This window comes from Macaca nemestrina, chromosome 10, assembly GCF_043159975.1.
Source record: "Macaca nemestrina isolate mMacNem1 chromosome 10, mMacNem.hap1, whole genome shotgun sequence".
In the NCBI taxonomy this organism is placed as follows: domain Eukaryota; kingdom Metazoa; phylum Chordata; class Mammalia; order Primates; family Cercopithecidae; genus Macaca; species Macaca nemestrina.
This window is the reverse complement of record NC_092134.1, coordinates 80,850,735-80,871,804: the sequence shown is the minus strand read 5'-3', so window position 1 is coordinate 80,871,804 and position 21,070 is coordinate 80,850,735. Positions and strand designations below refer to the sequence as shown.

The window sequence follows — 21,070 nt, the reverse complement described above, 5'->3', positions numbered from 1 at the left end:
TATATGACTCTTCTGCCACAATGCTAGGCCCAAGGGGACCATTTATCTGACAGTCCTGGCTTTGCCAGTTGTTCAAGGATCCAGCTTAGTATTTATTTAGATCAAAAGTGTCCCAGTTTGAGTGACTGCTTGTATACAAATGCATATAAAACACAAATTTATTAACACAAATATGTCTTATCACTTGCATACCAGGCCATCGAGACATGGGTATGTTGTGCGTATATCCAGCTCTTTTTCCCAGGGAAGGTGGGTTAAACTAAGGCATGCATTCCCATTGCAAAAGTGCTGATTGTGAGCCGGACCCTGGAACAAGGGGATGTAGGGCATGGAGTGAGGGACAGACATGTGAGCAGCTGACATGACACCAGAAAAATAGAATGTCGGCTTTAACACAGGCTCAGGACAGGGCTGTGAGTGTGAAGGCCACTGGTCCAGCCCCGGCTGCACGCCAGTGTTCTGAATATGGACAGATCACTCAGCCTTCTGGGACTCAGTCTGCCTGCCTGTAGAATGCAGGTGTGGGGCAGGGAGGTGTTGGGCCATGACTGAAACAATCCTTCTCATGTAATGCTTGAAGACGGGAAGTCCACCTGGAGGGACCAGGCACCACAGAAATGTGGGTGGTGGAGTCTCAGTCAGGCCACGCAGGGTGCGCAGGCCGTCCATCAGCGGGTAATGGACATCTGAGGTTGAGAAAATGTTATGTGCAAAGGCCCTCGGGTGTGAAAAGTCTGGCCTGCATGGGGAAAGGCTAGAGAATAAAGTGGGAAACGATGCAGCGGAGACAGGATCTCGGGCACTCTGAATGCCACCCTCAAACGAAGCTTGCACTTGAAAGATGGTCTTGCGTTAAGGGTTTTTCTCAAATCAACTGTGCTGACTCTGAGAAACAAACATTCTTGCGGAAACACACACATACACACACATATACACACATACACACAAACATACACACACATACACATACACATACACATACACAGAGAGCTAAAAGAGCATCCTTGAATCTCTCAGCTTCTTACTCCACTGAATTTTTCTTCATAGTAGTTAACACTGCTTGACTTCATATTGTATATCACTCATATTTTCACTCTCGCTCTGTGGGGCCAGTGTCTATGCCTATTTTGTTTATTCTGGTAATCCCAGTGCCTGAGCAATGCCTTGCTCACTAAATATTTGTTAAATGAGCCACTACTTCATATATACCTTAGACAGAGAGGCTATAAGCATATACACACACAGGCCTTACACATTAGGGTAAAAAGGAAGTCGGTTAAAAGAAGAGGAAGGCAGGGTCACTGTGTGGGAGCAGGACTGGGGAGTGAGTGGTGGGTGGTGGAGAGTGAGACGCTGGGGAGAATGAAGGGACGACCACTCGCTACACAGACAGTGAGCGTGCACAGCCATGGGTGCTTTGAGAACCAGAGCAGGAAGCCGTGCGGAGCTCTAACATCTGTATCTGATGTGGGGTAATGATGTCTCACAGGGCTATTGTGCAGAATAGGTGGCACAGGGCACGTGAAGCAAAGGGCCTGCCCGGCAGCGGCCTCGGTAATACATTTCAACTGTTTACAAGGATCAGCCCTCTCCCAGTACTTACCTGGCTAAAACCAGTGAAGAGCCACATGAGCCCAGGACCCAGAGTGAAACAATTGTCAGATGAAGAAAAGTTAAGGCCCTGCAGATGGTGACATTCTGGGCAACAGATTCAACTGAGAACCAAACAGATTTACTCATTTATTGCAGGAGAAGCAGAGGACTGGACACAATCCCAATCAGAAGATGAAGAGAGTCCCTTGGCAGCAAAGGCCCTAGAAAGGCATGGAGGCAGAGGGGCTTGTAGCTGGCCATGGGGAAACATCCTGGGTATGTGTGTTGTCTTTGCATTTCAGGCAATGACCCAACGAAACGGGACTAAGAAGGAGGCCACTGAGAGAGCTCATGACTGGACTCCTTGCATCGAAGCATCACACCTTGAGGACAACAGGGAGAGGAAATGGAGTTGGGACTGTAGTGACAGACAAAGCATTTCTTGACTTGGAAAGGGAGCCCAGGGAAGGAGAGGGAGGAAATGGACGGGTTGGGAAGCCTTCTGCTCACAGAGCCAACCACTTGTCCATCATCTGGAGGACTTTTTGGTGGCACAACTGCTCCCCGAGGTTTTGGCAAGGGGATCCTTGAGCTCGCTGCCACAGCTGCCTTTGGTCTTGACGTCTGCAGCTGCAGTTTTGTAGCTATAACTGCTCGAGGTGCCAAAGCCCATGCTGAAGCCAGCTCCTCCTGCCCCAGCACTGGTGCTGCTGATGACGGCTGGAATGGATGAGAGAAGACCTCAGCCCCAGTCAGCTCTAGCCCCACGTCAGAGCCCCTCCTGGGGCATCCTGGGCCACCCCCTTTACTCTCGCCTGCAGTGGCTTCCTGCTGAGATGTTTCAGTTTACTAAGAGATTTTTATCAGCACTGATCATACGGCTTCATTTTTCATGCATTTAGCCTCATACACTTTACCTTTTCCAATTAGTGTGTGAATTTCCCCCATGGGCAGGACAAATGAAGAGAGGCACTTCCCAGGGCCCATCTGGTGCTGCTGGTCTGCTGATGAGGAAAGGGGCCACTGAGGGCCCTGTCTCTCAGCACCACAGCATCTCTACACAGACTCTCCAGCTTTTACAGCCGAGGATGTGCTCTCATTCGTTCATTCAACCATTCCATCTAATTCATTCATTCCATCACTCAACCCTTTAGGCCCCTCAGTCCCCCTTAACTACAATCTGGGGCCTTTGTTTCGGTCAACAGAAAAATAATGTCACCATTAAGCATCATTCGTTGGATGATACACTCATGAGTATCATTTGATCTTTCTATAGGTTGTACTTTTGTCTCTCATGATCGTCTTCTCCATCCACTGCTTCCCCCTAGTTACTCCAGCCAGTTCATTCCTTTTGCCCTTAAGTCTCCCCTGAGCCCCCTCTGTCATTCTGATTTCTCTTTTGTGTCATGAATTACAGGGACTTGGACTTCTGGCAAGGTGACTAAGGGCAGAACGGAGATCTGCAGATACTTACAGATGCTCACAGAATTTGGATATTCGCCAGACATCCTGAAGAAGGAGAAGAAAAACAGGTAAATCTCCCATAAATAATCACCCCAACCACCTGGAAGTCACCTCTGTGAATAAGCCTCTCCATGCAGAACGTGCCTTCCCAACCCCATCCCAGCCTCCTTTCTTCCCACACATCCCAGTGCGACCTCCCAAGAAATAGAGAAATGGAAATCTGCTGCAAGGAGTCAGCCCTCCATCAAGATGCTTTGGAACTGCTTGCTGTGTGGGATCATGAGTCCTCCACTTCACTCTAGTCATTCCACTGGTCTTAGACGATTAAGAAGAATGAGCTTACCTCCCCATTGGAGCCCCCGGCTTTGCTGGAGCGACCTTGAACTTGGACGGCCCTTAGAGGCTGTCTTGCTTCTCCCCCTCCACCCATAAAAATGCACCATGAAGGGTCAGGGGATACTGTTTCTCAAACATTACCGGCATTAATACCTCCTCTCCCACAACCTTTGGGATTTTTTACAATTTGGTCTTCTTGCTGTCCAATTTCAGCCTTCCTAATCATGTGACAAGCCCATTTGCTGTATGGTTTTACTTCAGCAGGACCTAAACAGGACCAAACTGTTTCCCTTGGAGCTTCCTACCACAGCAGAGATAAAACTGGCCCCGACACGGGGTATCCAGCCCCTCACCTGCACTCCTCGCCCTCCAGCAGCTTGCGGTAGGTGGCGATCTCCACATCCAGGGCCAGCTTCAGGCTCATGAGCTCCTGGTACTCACGCAGCATCCGTGCCAGCTCCTCCTTGGCCTGGTGCAGGGCGCCCTCCAGCTCATCCAGCTTGGCCCGGGCGTCCTTCAGGGCGCAGTCCCCCCGCTGCTCGGCGTCAGCGATGGCCGTCTCCAGATTGGCGCACTGAAGGGCAAACAGATCCAGCACTTAAGAGTTAGAGCCCAGTTCTGAGATCTTGCTTGGACAATCTCCCATCGTTTTGTCCTGACTGATGGTAAGTGCTTGGAGATCCTACTGGTTTATCCAACTTTGGCCATCCCTAGAAGTGAGTCTGTTCTTCCCCTCACTCCAGGCATGGTTCACCCTGGCTCATTCCTCTGCATCTGAAAGTAGAAAACCTTCACCTGGGAGGAAGGAGGGGAAGGCACTGAGAAAGTGGTTGGCCTGGGCATGTGGCCCCTGCCCTCTCCCTCCTGGTCTGAAATATCAGCTGTAAGATTCTTATGTCAACTCTGAAAAAAAAGTCTGTGAGCAGCTAGACTTCATTCAGCTCTGCAGTGTACAGGTTGTTTTAGGAGATCCCATAAATCACAGGGAAAACATGAGGGCTAATAAAGTTTCTACTAATAAAATGTCCTATAAACTTGCCACACTTAGAGTTTGGTCCCCAAATCCCACAGAGAACTATGCTAAATGGTAACAGGCTTAGAAGATACCTTTATATAACTAAGAACAGAAAACCAAACACCGCATGTCCTCACTTATAAGTGGGAGTTGAACAATGAGAACACATGGACACAGGGAGGGGAACAATGTACACTGGAGCCTGTTGGCGGGTGGAGGGAGATAGAGCTTTAGGAAAAATAGCTAAAACAAACAAACAAACAAACAAACAAAAAAACATAGCTAATGCATGCTGTGCTCAATACTTAGGTGATGGGTTGATAGGTGCAGCAAACCACCATGGCACACATTTACCTATGTAACAAACCTGCACATCCTGTACGTGTACCCCAGAAGTTAAAACAAAAATTAAAATTAAAAATAAATAAATAAATAAAATAGACTGGGCATGGTGGCTCATGCCTATAATCCCAGCACTTTGGGAGGCCAGGCATGTGAATCACCTGAGGTCAGGAGTTCAAGACCAGCCTGGCCAACATGATGAAACCCCGTCTCTACTAAAAATATAAAACTTAGCCGGGAGTGATGACACACAGTTGCCTGTGGTCCCAGGTACTCAAGAGGCTGAGGCGGGAGAATCGCTTGAACCCAGGAGACGGAGGTTGCAGTGAGCCCAGATTGCACCACTGAACTCCAGCCTGGGCGACAGAGGGAGAATCCGTCTCAAAAAAAAGGAAAAAAAAAAAAAAATATATATATATATATATATATAAATTAGAGAAGATACCTTTGCATAACTGCAGCTAGGGCCGTGTGCTCGCACGTATGCGAAAGCCCCCAGGGGGCTTCCTGAGCACTTTAGTCCTGATGTATTCCCTCAACTAAGGTTTTGGTGAGAGGTGAGGTTTTCTGTCTGGGGTATGCCGATTTGTAGAGCCCCATTTACTTCACACCAAGGAAAGCAGTTGATCCAAGGCCAAATGGGCTGTAGAACATTGTCCAGCTGTCGCCATCCTCCTCTGCTGGGCAGGCCCCCAGCAGTGCCAATGCCCTCGCATTTTGGATGAATGGCTCACAGCCTCAAGGAGATGCCTAGGACCCAGCCTTCTAGCCACAGAAAACCCTTCCCCACCCTTGGGACTGTAGAGGTTTTAATCATTCATGGAGTGGCCACACATGCTGTCACCTGAATTTGTCAAACTGTCTTCTGTTCTTTTTTTACTGACCAAGATCCCACAGAGTGAACCTGGGGCAGAAGGACACCAAAAGCTTGGGTCTTCTGAACGTGGCCTGAGTTGAGAGGACTTGAAATTTTAGCATCCTTTCAAACAAATGTCACATGGATGCTGAGGACACCAAATGCCAAGAAACTCTGCATGTGATGGAGGAGGCCAGAAGGGCAGGAAGCACCTTAGCTGAGGGCCTTCAAAAGGAGCCCCAATGGGGACTCAGCATTGCGAGTGATCCCCATTTGTTCCCCACAGAGGATATCTTCCCTGACCACCAAAGCAAGGTCACTTTCTGGTAATAATCTCATCCAAGCATAAACACATAGCATTTCATTAGTTAAACACTGTAGTAGAATACGGAGGGTAGCTTCAAACATCTGTATTTTTTCTGCACTTACATAGCTCTTGATTAAACAAAAACACCACAAGTTATTTAATGCTGGTCTTTCTTCTTTCCACTACCATGAGCACAGAGGAGTAGTGTCTGTGTGTGTGTGTGTGTGTGTGTGTACATGTGTAAGCATGCACCATGCAGGGTGAAAGATGGAGTGCAGAGGAGGGTAAGGAGATGGGGTCTTAAACCCTTGCACTGCCTCCACAAACTTGAGAACTCATGGGTTTGCTTGCTTTAGAGCCACAGGTGTGGTTGCAGGGGTACTACGTCCCAGAGAGCGGGACCTCAATGCAGTGCCCTCCCCACAGCACAGCACTAGTGCAGGAAGGTCCCCCACGAGTGCAGGGCCCTGAGACCGATCTAGGTTGTGGGGGCTGTGCCTCCTCCATTTTGTTCTAAAATCTCCTGCTGGATTTTCTCTCCTCCCACAAGGAATCATCATGCAAAACCTTCAAATGGCTCCATCTTACCTCCTGCGTTAGGTCTAAACCCCATGGCCTGCCTATCCCTACCCAGTCTTGTCCCTTGCTCCCTGCCACCCCTGCTGAGCAGCGAGCCCCCTGCCCCAGATAGGCAAGCCCACCTGCACACGTTCCGTGCACATCCCTACCTAGGCTCATTGCTCCTGCTGGCTCCTTCACCTGCTCTTTCCCCTCTCCTGGTGTAATCCCACGTCCTGCAAAGCTTCCCTGAGGTCCTCATTCACCTCCCACCCCTCTGGGCTCCTGCAGCACTTACCTACGGTGTGTAGGCTGCTTTATCCCTCCACATCTGTTCAGATCATCCTCTCCTGGTAAATTAGAGGAGAACCTAAGGAGGGCACTGTGTTTTACCCTTTCTTCATGTTATGTGTGGCCCAGATTGCGACTCAATAAATACTGTTAGTGGATTCATTTCATAGAACCCACCTGCTTCTTCACATTCCCTATCTCTGAGCGGATCCTCTGGATCAGGCGGTTGAGCTCAGAGATTTCAGCCTTGGTGAGCTTGAGGTCATCCCCATGCTGGCCTGCTGTGACCTGCAGCTCCTGGATCTGAGGTTGGGTGACAAGAGAAGAGGAACACAAGGATATTACTGAACTAGGGCAGGTTCCTTTTCTTCTGGACAGAAAAGGTCCTGCCCTAGTTCAATAGGATCCTCAGGTTCTCAAACATGAGGGCCTTGGCGGAGTTTGAATTTCCTGTCCTCAATTTGCCAAAGTTAGAAACATGAAGAAAACATGAAGATAAGACAATATATGTGAATTACCCATAGAAACAGAGTCAGAATCCTATCAGGGTTGTAGCTAGTGTGGCCTCAGCCAAAGGCCATGACAGGACAAAGGCTAAGCCCCATATATGTCCACAAAACAAGCAGAGATTGTAGTTAATCTCCCTTACGCATGGGGTGGCATTTCCACAAGGCTCAACTCCGAGACAAAGGAGGTCTTGACTGAACCCAAATACACACACACACACACACACACGTACACATGCACACATGCTGAGAGGGTGCTAGCTGTGGCCAGTGGGACTCAGCACACCTGGAACCCAGCTCACCTTGGTCTGGTACAGGGTCTCAGCCTCGGCCTTGCTCTTCAGGGCGATCTCCTCGTACTGAGCATGAACCTCGGCAATGATGCTGTCCAAGTCCAGGTTCCGGTTGTTGTCCATTGACAGGATGACGGACGTGTCGCTGATGTGGGACTGGATCTGAGCGATCTCCTGGAGACGGTTTGGGGAGGGGAGCTAGTTAAGGGGTCCTCATGAGGAACTAGTTTTCTTGGTCCTCCTGGGCAAATTCCCCACCGTCCCTCTCTGCCTCTCCTCAGCGTTTGAACTCTGCCTCAGCACCAGTGCCTGGCAGGCATGTGAATGAGCGCCTTAGGTTTCAGCCCCAAATGCTGGGACTCCTCTCTCCATTACACACTCAGAACCACTCTTGCCCTCGTCTACATTCTCATCCTCAGAAACCAGCCATCACCACCCTTCACCCATAGGACCAAATCTGAACTCTACCTAGCATGTGAAGGCCCCTAGGGAGTCACCAGCACTGGTCCCTTCCCCAGGCCTCTGCACCCTTCCTCATTTCTCATGCTTTAGCACAGGACAGGCTCCTGGACCTTCCATTTTTCTGCCCCCCTCAGCACCCACTGAAATCTTCCTCTTTCTCCTCTCTCTCCAAGAACCTTCACTGATGGCCCAGGCAGAACCCACCATTCCTTCCTCTGCTCTCTGAAATCTCAGCTACATGGTGTTTTCCTGCCAGGCTGTGAACTCCTGGAGGGTGAGAATCATTTCTTCTCCTTCATGGACTCCTCAAAACCTAACTCATTGTTCAGCACCCAGAAGGGCCTTGGTGAATGTCAGGGCCACCAGGTTGAAAGCTTTCTCCCTCCCAATTCTTGGTCCACACCACCCTCCAGCCAGGGGCCAGAAGCCACTTGTTAAAGGAGTAGACCTCCCAAGAGAGGTCAGCCAAGTCCTTACCCCTTCATAAAGGCACTTGAAGAATTTAATCTCATCTGTCAAGGAGTCCACCTTGGCCTGGAGCTCAACCTTGTTCATGTAAGCAGCATCCACGTCCTGGGAGCACGTGACAGTCAAGCAGCCCTGAGAGGGCCTTCCCTGCCCATTCCTCCCTCCCTGCCACAGGAAGCCTTGCTCTCTCTGCTCCCTTCACCCTGGGCTTCATGGGGGGCTCAGTCCCTGAGAGTAAACCAACTAACATGCAGTGCAATGGCCACACCAGTAGTGCAGTAAAATGCCCAGATTTTAGACTGGCAAATTCTAGAAACAGCATGCATCCCAGGCAAGGGACTTGGAGGGAGGGGTTGGGAAGTTAAAGTGCCAGTCACCCCTGCTCAAGGGACTGAGTGACCTACAGGGCCCCTTTCCTCACCCTACAAGCATCACTGTGCCAGGTGGTCAGGGAGGCCTCTAGGCTTCTTCCAGCCCACCTTGCACCCCTCTTACCTTCTTGAGTACCACAAACTCATTCTCAGCAGCTGTGCGTCTGTTAATCTCCACCTCATACCTGCATGGGGCAAGACAATGAGGTAATCCAGTTCTGCAAACATTCACTGAACAGTTAGTTATCACCTCTGTGCTGAGAGCTCAGTGTGGGGGTCTTCAAACTGGGATTCATGTACCCCTGGGGCACACATAACCTTCCTAAAGGGGATGCAGGCAAGGACATATTTAAAGGAATCAATTTCCAGCTCCTCTGTCCCTATGCAGTCTGCCTTAAAACTACCTGCCTCAGACAGCACCTGTGGTTGACATGTCATGCAGATTCTACTGTCCCTCTCCCTGTCACAATCAGCCCCTCCCACATTATAGCAGAGGTGAAAAGGCATTCCCTTCTGGCACATGGCATCTTGATACTGTGCAATGACTCAGGGTGCAAAAACCTCCTAGGCACCAAACAAAAGCATTGTTGTCACTTTCAAACTGTATGTTATACCTATTTCTTATACATATTTATGTTCCAGGTGAAGCAGAAACAGAAGCAAGGTCTAAGACACAGAAATTTGGTTAGGACTGGGATGTTCTTAATACAGACATGTTGTTGATTGGGGAAGTAAGGGAACTAATCATTTTATTTAAAGAGCTTACCTCTTCCATCCCTTATTATTCTCAAAGAATACATTACAGGACATTTGTGAGAGTATGGTAACAAAATAGAGCATTGGTAAGAAATAATTAATGATAAATGGATAAGCAAAATGTGGTGTATACATGCAATGGAATATCATTCAGACTTAGAAAGAAAAAAATTCTACAATATGCTATGATATGGATGAACCTTGAGGACATTCTGCTAAGTGAAAAGAAGCCAATCACAAAAAGACAAATATTCCAAAAGATAAATGATCTCATTCATGTGAGGTACATAGAGTAGTCTAAGTCAGAGACATAAAGTAGAATGGTGGGAGCCAGGGGCTCTGAAGAGGGGAAGGAAGAAATGAGGAATTAGTGTTAAGTGGGTATACAGTTCCCATTTCACTAGATGGAAAGTGTGTTCTGGAGGTGGACGGTCATAATGGTTGCAATGTATTTGATACCACTGAACCGTCTACTGAAAAATGGCTAAGATGGTAAATTTTGTTATGTGTATTTTACCTCAGTAAAACAGTGAAAAAAAGAATTAAGGCTAGGTAATAGCTTTTTTATTCATGTACTTAACATAAACAATCCTTTTCAGCTCTTTGCTCATTCCTAAGGCATGTCCCTGGCAGCCCCCTCCTCAAAAAGCACTGTTGAGTGTGGCAATTCCTCAAGGATCTAGAACTAGAAATACCATTTAACCCAGCGATCCCATTACTGGGTATATACCCAAAGGATTATAAATCATGCTGCTATAAAGACACATACACACGTATGTTTATTGTGGCACTATTCACAATAGCAAAGACTAGGAACCAACCTAAATGTCCATCAATGGCAGACTGGATTAAGAAACTGTGGCACATATACACCATGGAATACCATGCAACCATTAAAAAAAAGGATGAGTTCATGTCCTTTGTGGGGACATGGATGAAGCTGGAAACCACCATTCTGAGCAACTATTGCAAGGACAGAAAACCAAACACCACATGTTCTCACTCGTAAGTGGGAATTGAACAATGAGAACACTTGGACACAGTGTGGGGAACATCACACACCTGGGCCTGTCATGGGGTGGAGGCAGGGGGGAGGGATAGCATTAGGAGAAATACCTAATGTAAATGATGAGGTAATGGGTGCAGCAAACCAACACGGCACGTGTACACATATGTAACAAACCTGCACGTTGTGCACATGTACCCTAGAACTTAAAGTATTAAAAAAAAAAAAAAAAAAAGGCACTGTTGAACGGCTGAAGCCGTGCAGGATAGTGAAGGGAGTTATTTCCAGTGTGACTAGGATGTCTTCCAAGGCTGCAGATCTTTCTAGTCATGCTATATAAAACACACAGAAAGCAGTTTATACGATTTATCCCAGATTCTGTGTCTTATTCAAAAGACAACTGAAACCTTTTAATCAAATTATGTCATGAAACAGCTATTTCTCTTCAGTCAAACTTTATTTTATATTATCTTACAAAATGCTTAATAATGTCTACCTCCTCTTAATAAAAATAAAACATATGGTAGTTGCCAGACCAATTAATTTTTAGTAGTTTATATCTATTTCCTAAAATACACAGAAAACTTTTGACCAAGTGGGCTATCAAAATCAATTACATTCGTTATAAATAATTTTACATTATTTACTTCTAGAGGCCAAGCACTAAGCTCAATACACACATTAAAAATAAAAATGATAAGTTTTATGGCATTATAAACTTAAAAATAATTTATTATTTAAAAATATATTGCAATGAATAATTAAAAGTTAAACCATGAAAAAGCACATATTGATTTCTCTTGTTTTATAATGTAGTTGTATTAGTTATATTAATTCTAAATCATTTTAATCTTGAATGCTTTCAATAACCTATTATACAAGACATATTTCTTTCTTAATTTATTGCTGAGTGGATTTTATAACAGTCCCTAAAGTTATTTTTAGGGACTTCTTATTTTTACTTGAATTGAGAAATGAAGTCAGGCTTTTTCTGATAAAAAGCAACTCATGTCTCTGATTTGAACATGAAGACTGGCTTTTCCAATGAAGCTAGAGGGCAGATATTTTCTATGTAAATTGAATGAGGTAAATCTGCAGCTCCAAAGTCTCAAAAATGTGCCGGTGTGTGTATTCGTGTACAAAAACATGAGGCAGAATCACATTATTCTTTAAGGATAAAGAATTGGCATAGGTGTATTGAATATTAACAATGTTTTATGTTTCCAGTCCTTTCTGATCCATTGGATTAAACATGGTGCTCCTAAAGGACAGAATAAGTTGTATAAGCATGGTCATTTGATCAGTCTTGGTAAAGCCTTATGGAAAAATCTTCCAGAAATTTGGAAGATAATGACTTTGCTGACTATGACACAAGTTCTTTTTACAAGTCAGATGGTTTTTAAGTTTTGCTTTCAAAAAAAGAAGGTTCTGAATTGTCAGCTGACAGATGGTTAAACATGATCTTTAACGATGAGTCATTATGTGATTTTGACATATAATCATTCACCTAAGAAAATATATGTTGAGTGTAGGGTACTTTGTAGGCACTTAGGATAAGTAAGTGAACAAAAATTTCCCTGCCCTTATGAAGCAGAGAGAGACAAACAGCAAACACAACAAATAAGTCAATTATGCAGCATGTTAGAAACAGCACTATGGAAGAAAGAAAAAGCAGAAAAACTGGAAAGGCATTATGAGAACTAAATAACACTGGACTTGCAAAACTCCTTCCATTAAAATCTACTTATATGATTAAAGTTTCCCAGCACTTACCTAAGAATGGAAAACACACAGGACTAGAATCCTATCTCAGCTCAATAAGAACAATATTCATACATGGATAACTAAGCCACTTAGAAAAAAATCTACCCCATTCAACTCATTAAGAAACGTAATTTCAATTTTTTTTCAGTTCTTATGTTTAATACTTATTTAACAAAATTAGCAATATATTTTGTTGTTTGGATAACTCCACCCAAAATAAGTCTTTTGACATTTAAAAACTTACAATCACAAAAAGTAAACTTTCTTTTTCTTTTTTTCTTTTTCTTTTTTCTTTTCTTTTTTTTTTTTTTTTTTTTTTTTTTTTTTTTTTTGACAGAATCTTGCTCTGTCACCCAGAATGGAGTGCAGTGGCATGACTCGGCTCACTGCAACCTCTGCCTTCCAGGTTCAAGACATTCTAGTGCCTCAGCGTCCCGAGTAATTGGGAACACAGATGCACGCCACCATGCCCAGCTAATTTTTTATATTTTTTGTAGAAACGGGGTTTCATCATGTTGGCCAGCTAGCCTCGAACTCTTGAGCTCAAATGATCCACCCGCCTTGGCCTCCCAAAGTGCTGGGAATACAGGCCACAAGAAGTACACTTTTTAAAGTTTCAAGATACATGCATATTTTGTGATAGGGTGATCAATAAAAGACTTAGAGACATAAAAATATATTATATTAGAACAAAATTATGTAGGGAAAGTGGCATGAAAAATTGAGTTCAAATAAGAAAAGGATCAAGGTAAAAGTTATGATTTTTAAAGCAGAGCCCGTTCATTGCCTTTTTAGATGAAGGGTGATGGGCACTAACCTGCCGCAGCACCTGGATGCAATTGGATACATCTAAATGAGTGATGTGGCTATTACAATTTCAAATAGGAATACACATAATACATTTTAAATTACACTCTTCGAAACTACTTACATTTATGATTAAAAGTTGCAGTCTCAATTTTTTAATTGTGAAATTTTTTTAATTGTGAAGAGTTTTCAAAAACCATTTCAGAGAATCTATGAGAAAAGCTTCAGTGTATACAATGATGCTTAAGACATATACACTGTGAATCTTCTAGAAGCTCACAGTTTAACAAGAAGGCACATACACTGAAAATTCTAATTCGCAGGTGATATATGATTAGCATTTCTTATGAAATATCGTAAGAGAGATGCAAAAACCTGGCATGAGGACCCACAGGTAGAAGAGATGAGTGATAAAATCAATTTTAAAATACTCCTAATAAATGCAGCTAATATTTATTGTACCTCTTACTACGTGCTAAACACTGTGCTAAATTCTTCACACACATTATTTCATTTGATCCCCACAACAGCCCTATGAAGTAGATTCTATTATTATCCCAATTTTATAAATGAGGCAAAAGACATGAAAATACTTGGCCAAGGTCATAATGCTAGTTACTAGTGAAGCCAGGACTTCTGACATAGGGAAAACAATGTCTTACATTTGTGTAGCACTTGGATTCTTTTCAAAGCTGCTAATATACTACTGTCTGGCTGGCATTATCCTCTCAATAGCTCTGTTAGGTAGCAAGGCAGATATCAGTATTTGGTTTTCATAAATACTAAAACTAAAGTTCACAGAGGACACAGAGACTCATCTGTGGTTGCTCAACTAGTTCATGGTGTTCAGGAGCACAAAACCACTCCAATCTGAAAGGCCCAGAGATAGCACCACCCCTGGATGCCTCTGTCTGGGACTTCTGGACTATGCCCGGCAGCCCCCTGTTCTTTCCAGACCCTGCTTGCATCTCTAGTTGGGCTCCAGTTCCCATCTTAATTCCACCAATCTCAGTTCACACTGTATTTGTTTCTTCTTATTGGTGGCTATCTGAAACTGTTCTTTAAGCCTGTCCTCACAACCTGTGTGCTCTCTGAGGTCAGGGACCATGTCCCCTCCTTCCTCAGGTTCTTCATGCAGGGCTTGGGCCAGGGTTCTGCTTTGAGGGAATTTCAGAATAGAGATGGGCAAGTAGATTGAATATGGAGCAAGAGAAAGAACTCAGCTCTGACCATCTCCAGCCACTTGAATTGTGGAAGAAGCCACCTGCCCCTAGAAATCCTGGCATCTGGAAGCAAACTTCCAAAATATCAGGTCACACCGAGCCTTGATTTATTACTCTCTCATATTCGGCTCAACTTGGAGGAAGACACACTCTTTGGTTCCAACTCATTCTCAATCATCCCTCAAACATTCTCAATTCTTCTCTTTAAAGGCAGGATTCAGCAGCACAGCCATGATTCAACATGGAATACGTTTTTAAAATTCTTTTTTTTTTTAGATTTAAAATTTGTTCTGGAATTGGTGGAGTGTCTTACGTTCTGGGAACTGCCATGGAAAACTTCACTCAGGAGGAACTACAAAGGCATTTGAAATATCCATCTGGTTTTCATACAACTCTCTCCCCCATTCCTTCATTTACAGTGCTAGAAATTGAGCACACATTTCCTAGACAGTTTGGAGAACTAGTGTAGGTAGATCTATTCTTTTCCTAAGTCCCATTCTGACTGGATGTTCCTCCCTCCCCTGGTAACAGCAAAGGATCTAAGAAGCAAAAATGCTGTCTCCAAACAAAAACCTCATTTGAAATCAGATCCTCCAGAAGCATATTCCCTGCCACTCACTCACTTCTTCTTGTAGTCTTCCACCAAATCCTGCATGTTCCTCAGCTCCGAGTCCAGCCTCACCCTATCCCCAGACAGCGTCTCCAGCTGCTTCCGCAGGTTGCTGAGGTAGCCCTCATAAATGGGCTCCAGGTTCTTCCTGCAGTTGTTCAAGTCCAGCTGCTGTAGGAGGTTCCACTTGGTCTCCAGCACCTGATTCTGCTGCTCCAGGAACCGCACCTGGAACCCAAAGGCAGTCATCGCCCAGAGTCCCCATGCTGTTGCCTCTCAAGAGTGAGGAGAGGGCCCCAAAAACCAGAGGCAGCCATCCTGGGGGATTGGGGGTAGGAAAGAGCAAGGCTCATCCCTGGGTGGATTCACCAAGGGACATGCTCACCTGGATCTCCAAGACAAGAAATAGGACCCAGTCTATAAGAAATCGGAAGAGGACTTAAGCAATGGTACCACCTGCCTCTGCCTTAGTGAGTTTTCATGAGACAGAGGTAGCTTCTCTTGCTATAAATGCTGGTGCTTTCTGAGTAAAGAGAAATGGGGAGCAGGGGAGAAACAGGGACTGGGGAGTGACATTGGAAAGCACACTAGCACTTAGAGCCTTCCTCCTGTTGTGTAGCCTAAATTGCACTTGGTTTGTTCATTTCTTTGTTGTTCACAGCAGGCTACCACGTCTTCACAAGGTTCCTTCATACTTGGCCAGGGTGCACATTTTTAGACTCAATAACTCTGAGCCCTCTGCCACACACCTCTTCTCACCTATCTCTTAGCTTGAGGGGCAGAAGGAAACATGCTAGGGAACAACAGACATAAAAGAGCAAGAGAATGCCCCAGCCTCTGGAACAGCTGCTGTGTTTCTTCCATGCAGACCTGTGCCCTGCAGCCACCTCACTTCCTATTCCCTAGCATAGTGGTGGCACGTGGTCCACCACCAACAGTCCTGTCCAAGGTGAATTCATTTCTTAGCCTCCCATGTCCTAATATCCTCATCTGCAAGGCAGAACAACAACAGAATGATGGGTTGTGCATTAGTAAATGAGAATTACTTGGGACAGCACCATAAATGTCAGCTATTGTTAAAAGGCTGTCCCTTATAACTCACCGTCTAGATCTTCCACTCAGGTGGAGACAAGAGAAGCCCATTCCCTGTCTCCTCTCCACTCACTGGGGTCATTGCCTCGGAATCTCCAGAGACAACTTCCCTACTACCCCAATTTCTGGACACCCCACCCTCAGCCTACACCTGTAACCTTACATGCACTCTTTCCAAGTGCCTCCTCAGCCTCACCCTTCAGTATTCCGGCCCTTTTCTCTCACCTCCTCTATCACCTTCCTAGCTCTCACCCGACTCCTCAAGCACCAAGCACCATGTCCTGCAATGTCTACTGGCCTGTGTCCCTAATGCCCTGCCCTGAATGTGGGTCCCATCTCCTCTTCTGATATTGGAAGCTCTCAAAGTGCCCATTCCTTGGCAATCCTGCCCCCTCCCTTCCCACAGTCTTGTCTCATGCAAGAAAGAAATGAAGGTCCTTGATATTGTTTGGCTATGTCCCCACCCAAATCTCAACTTGAATTACCTCTCCCAGAATTCCCACGTGTTGTGGGAGGGGCCCGGGGGAGGTAAATGAATCATGGGGACCCATCTTTCTTCTGCTATTCTCCTCCTGATAGTGAATAAGTCTCATGAGGTCTGATGTGTTTATCAAGGGTTTCTGTTTTTGCTTCTTCCTCATTTTTAGCTGGCCGCCGCCATATAAAAAGTGACTTTGATCTCCCGTCATGATTCTGAGGCCTCCCCAGCCACGGGGAACTGTAAGTCCAAATAAACCTCTTTTTTTCCCCAGTCTCGGGTGTGTCTTTATCAACAGCTTGAAAACGGACTAATACATCCTGTTTATTGGAAGTATGTGCCAGGCACTATTCTGAGCACTTTGTAATCATCCCAATTAAGCCTCAAGGCAACCCACTGGAGCAAGACCCATTATTGTGCTCGTTTTACAAATGGAAAAGGGAGGCTCGGAAAGGTTATGACTCGCCCAGGTTCCCACGCATCTCGCCAGTGGCAGAGCCGGCACCCCTGTGCACACTGCGCCCAACGCAGGCAACAGGCCAGTGCCCGAGGACTCACCTTGTCGATGAAGGAGGCGAACTTGTTGTTCAGCGCCTTGATCTGCTCCCGCTCCTGGGCACGCACCCTCTGGATCTCGGGGTCCAGCTCCACGTTGAGCGGGGCCAGGAGGCTCTTGTTGACGGTGACCTGAGGGATGCCCCCGGGCGGGCACACAGAGGGACACGCGGGCCCCAGCCCGGCGCTGCCAAAGACGGTGCCCACGAAGCCGCCTAGGCGGCCGCCGCCCCACCCCGCCGCAGCGCTGAGAGCCAGGCGCCGGCTGCCCCCAAGGCAGAAGAGGCTCTTGCTGCCAAAGGAGGCCAAGCCCTTGACCCCGGCCCGGAATGAGGCGGAGCTGCTGCCGTTTCGGCCGGAAAGGACCGCGGAGCAGCCGCTGAAGCCCAGGCGCTCCTCGCCGGGGAAACGGGTCAGTTGGTGGCTCATGGCTGTCAAGGACCCGTGCTGGCCGCGCGGGAGGCAGGAGGGGCGCAAACAGCCGCTGCGTTCTCGGTCCGGCTGGCCCCTTAAATAGCCTGGTCGGCTGGAGTCAGCCTAATTTGTACCTCGACAATTCCTTTTAGATCCCTTGAGGCCCCTTGGGTTCTTCATGTAGGAAATTACCATGCACTCACCGAGAATTTTGTCTGTTCGGCCGTGAACTCCCCGTGAATCCCTATAAAGTGACCCAGAACCCAGCATTTACTTGGCTCACCTCCTGCATTATCATGGCTTAGCGACCTTATCTCCACCTGCTGGCCTCCAATTACTGGGGTTATTACTCCTGATATCGCCCCTGGAAACTTCCAGTGGGGCTGGCTCCTCTGGGTGTGTGTCTGGGGAGATGGAGGAGTGTGAAGCAGATGTCCAGGCTGCTTCTGCTTCAGAAGGCCATGAATAGGGTCAAGAATATCCCAGAAAATCATCCTTAGCCTGTCCTCCTCCTGCCTCCCAGGCTTCTGCATAAGGACAGCTCTGTCCTGTGTGCAAGAAGGAAGTTCGGAAGGAGATTTTGGCCCCATCTGCAGAGACCTCTCAGTCTACTGGGGAAGGCAGGACACAGAGAGCTCCGGTCACAAGTGTTGGGGGTTGACTTTGGACCAGAGTGAAAAGGTTCCTCCACTAAAGCATTTCTAGATTAAGAATGGGGACCATGCTATCTGGGAGGGAGGGAAGAAGGCCTGGGGAGGTGGCACAGGAAGGCTCAGATGTGGTTTAGCAGATGATATTTCCTAAGGTTTTGAGTTGTTTTCATTTTTGTTTTCTTTTAATAGCAGAAGAGGCTCATTTATCCAATCCAGGAAACCTCTGCTCAGGTCATTTGCAACCCTGTCATTTCTAATTCAGCATCAAAATGTGATCAGTTATTAGGAACAGGTCACGACTCTTCAGATCTAAAACCAAGAACTAGATTCTAGAACTTCATTCCCCTTTAAGCTACAGAGGCTGCTTCTTCCACCTAACCCGATTTCCTTGTCTCAAACTTAAGCTGCCTTCAAGTCTCCTCCTCTCTTAGCAACAGCTCTCCTGTTCCTCTGGCACGCAGGTGGGATTGTTTCATTGCTCTTATTTCTCAAGCTGTCTGAGTCCTGGGTATGTGTTCCATTTCCTCTCTCCGATTGACAGGGCCCCCTGGATTCACCCTTCCCTCCCCTGCTCCCCCAGTGCTCAGCCCAGGCCTTGGACAAGGGGACATTCAGGATGATTGTGAAACAGCAGAGTGCTTAGGGCAAGGCTAGTTACTGCATCCTCAGTGATATCCTGAAGTCTGGGGTCCCCTTGGGGACCTCATGGGATGGCTAAATTGTACCTGAGGGTAATTGGCTGACACAGCCTCCACTGGGCCAATGACAGGACATAATAACAGCCGCAGTGTTTACTCCACCCGGAACAAAGTTGTGAGGGCATTGTTAAGCCGTGGAGACGGCGCCGATCACAGATGAACAGATAACAGCGTCCGGGTGTCCTAGGTGGGAGAGAGGGCGGGCTCTCAGTGCTGCCTCAGAGGAGGGGCTGCAGTCCATTCCCTCTGAAGGGAAGAAGGGCAGTGTCAGTGTGACTGGGTGACCAGCAGACCCTTCAAGAAGATCAAGGTTATGTTTTTCATTGTTACATGAGATTTTCCCTCTGCCCCGTCATTTTAGCCACTTTTTTTCCACAAGCACAAAAATGAATTTATTTATTCCAGCCATTGAGAATAGAAAATCAAGGAATGGATTACATTGAAAGAGGAGAATTTTTACATAGGATTGACTGACAAAGGGTGTCCTTGAAATCATTTTTTTTTTCCTAGAAATTTTCTAAGGAGTTGAGATATCCTGGGACCAGGGCTCTTATGCCCAGGGTTAAGGAACCGTAAGATGACCTTTTCTTATCTTCCCATGAGGGGTTGACTGGCTGGATGAATAAGGAATTCCTCAACCCCTGAATCACCTTTATTACAGATAATGAAAAGACAGAAGTGACACATGCAGATTTCAAAGGCCTCAGATGTGTGGGGATGTCAGCAGATCAAAGGGGGCTGAGGCCTGGGAGGTGGGGTTCTCATTGCCTCTGCCTCTGACAGCGGCTTACAGTGTCACCTCAGGCCTTGGTGACCACCTCAGTCATTAGTTCTTGGGTTAAAGCAACCCCTAGATTAGTAAACTAGACAAGGAACATTGCCCTTTGAAATCTAGATCTTTACTACAAAAGATGGATGAAATCACACTAGGCCGAGAATTGAAAATGCATTGCTGGTTAAACTGGGTCTCCTTTGCCCTGCAACACTAGTTCCTGGAAAGTTAATAGGTATCATGGGAAAAAAGGTATGAGAATGGATTCTGTGCTGGGTTTAAAAAAAAATTAAGCAGGCATCTTACTGCAGGATTTTCTAGGCCCATTAACATGCTTAGTGCGAGAGCAATTTTAGGGCAGTGAACTATTCTGTACAGTACTGTAATGATGGCTACATGTCATTATACATTTGTCCAAACCCACAGACTTCCCAGTGAACCCCAGTGTAAACCATGAACTTGAGGTGGTAATGCTGCATCAGCGTAAGTTCATCAGTTGTAGCAAATGTACCCCTATGGTGGGAGATGTTGATAAGGGAGGAGGCTATGCATGTATGGGGGTAAGAGGTAAATGGGAAACCCAAGTACCTTCCACTCTATTTTGCTGTAAACCTAAAACTACTCTAATGAATAGTCTATTAAACAAATAAATGGGTGGATAGATGAATGGGTGTATAGATGGATGAATGGATAGACAGGTGGATGGTATTAAACAATAATAACAGAAAGATGCATGATACTTTCTGTTGTACCAAAGGGTAATGCAAAACTTAATGTTTTTCACACCTGATAGCTGAGAGGTGAACTTGTGAATGGGGAAGTGTCAGTGGGTTTTGTTCTATTTTTTAATATTTCTGAATGCTCCAATATGAGCATATAATGCTTTTATAAATAAGTTATATTTTTCCAAAAATTAAAAAAAAACTAAAGATGAAAGGGGAGGGAAGTTGATTCTAGAATCAGAAATAAAGTACTGTTCTTGTCACAAACAAAAAATCCCCACAAAGCTCAGTGTTTTCCAAACCATTTTTTAGGCCATTGAGCCCTCTCTTTGGCCAAATACTTTATGGGGGCCAGAGTTTCAAGGAATATACTTTAAGAAACACTGAACAAGATATCTCTACTTCACCATTAAATTGACTTAAATTTCCCAAATCTGAAGAGACTTACAATATCTCCCTAAAAACATGAAGGAGGCCTAAATATAATATGCAGGCTTATCTAGTTTATGGCAATATGGCCAGGGGTGTACTGTCCAAACCAAAGGGAGATTGTTTGTGTGGACTGCAGAGATCATGGCCAGCATCATCCCTGCACTGGCCAAGGGAGAGAGAATTCTCAGCCTGGTAATCAGCCTTGGGTATCTAGACTGAGCAAGGT

General features: G+C 46.0%; 1 protein-coding gene across 2 annotated transcripts; it reads right to left on the bottom strand.

Annotated features, from left to right (window-relative positions):
* Positions 1-1,727: 1,727 nt before the first annotated feature.
* LOC105474309 (keratin, type II cytoskeletal 72) lies at positions 1,728-17,597 on the bottom strand. 2 transcript variants are annotated; one of them, XM_011728883.2, is made up of 10 exons: positions 17,157-17,597; positions 15,042-15,256; positions 8,987-9,047; positions 8,501-8,596; positions 7,571-7,735; positions 6,940-7,065; positions 3,747-3,967; positions 3,068-3,102; positions 2,104-2,313; positions 1,728-1,976 (listed from the first exon to the last, which is right to left on the bottom strand). In XM_011728883.2, exons 1-9 carry the CDS (start codon positions 17,580-17,582, stop codon positions 2,123-2,125), a joined length of 1,536 nt encoding a protein of 511 aa, XP_011727185.2. In that variant the 5' UTR covers positions 17,583-17,597; the 3' UTR covers positions 1,728-1,976; positions 2,104-2,122. The 2 variants fall into 2 exon arrangements, with proteins under 2 accessions (XP_011727185.2, XP_011727184.2); XM_011728882.2 differs by having other exon boundaries at positions 1,728-2,313.
* Positions 17,598-21,070: the final 3,473 nt, after the last annotated feature.

Bases quoted from the DNA above. Each gene is read 5' to 3' on its own strand.
- LOC105474309 (XM_011728882.2), bottom strand. From the start codon at position 17,582: ATGAGCCACCAACTGACCCGTTTCCCCGGCGAGGAGCGCCTGGGCTTC. The intron at 15,257-17,156 runs GTGAGTCCTCGG...TTTGGGTTCCAG, and splicing joins TCGCCTCCTTCATCGACAAG to GTGCGGTTCCTGGAGCAGCA. The intron at 3,103-3,746 runs GTGAGGGGCTGG...CTCCTTCTTCAG, and splicing joins CTGGAGGGCGAGGAGTGCAG to GATGTCTGGCGAATATCCAA.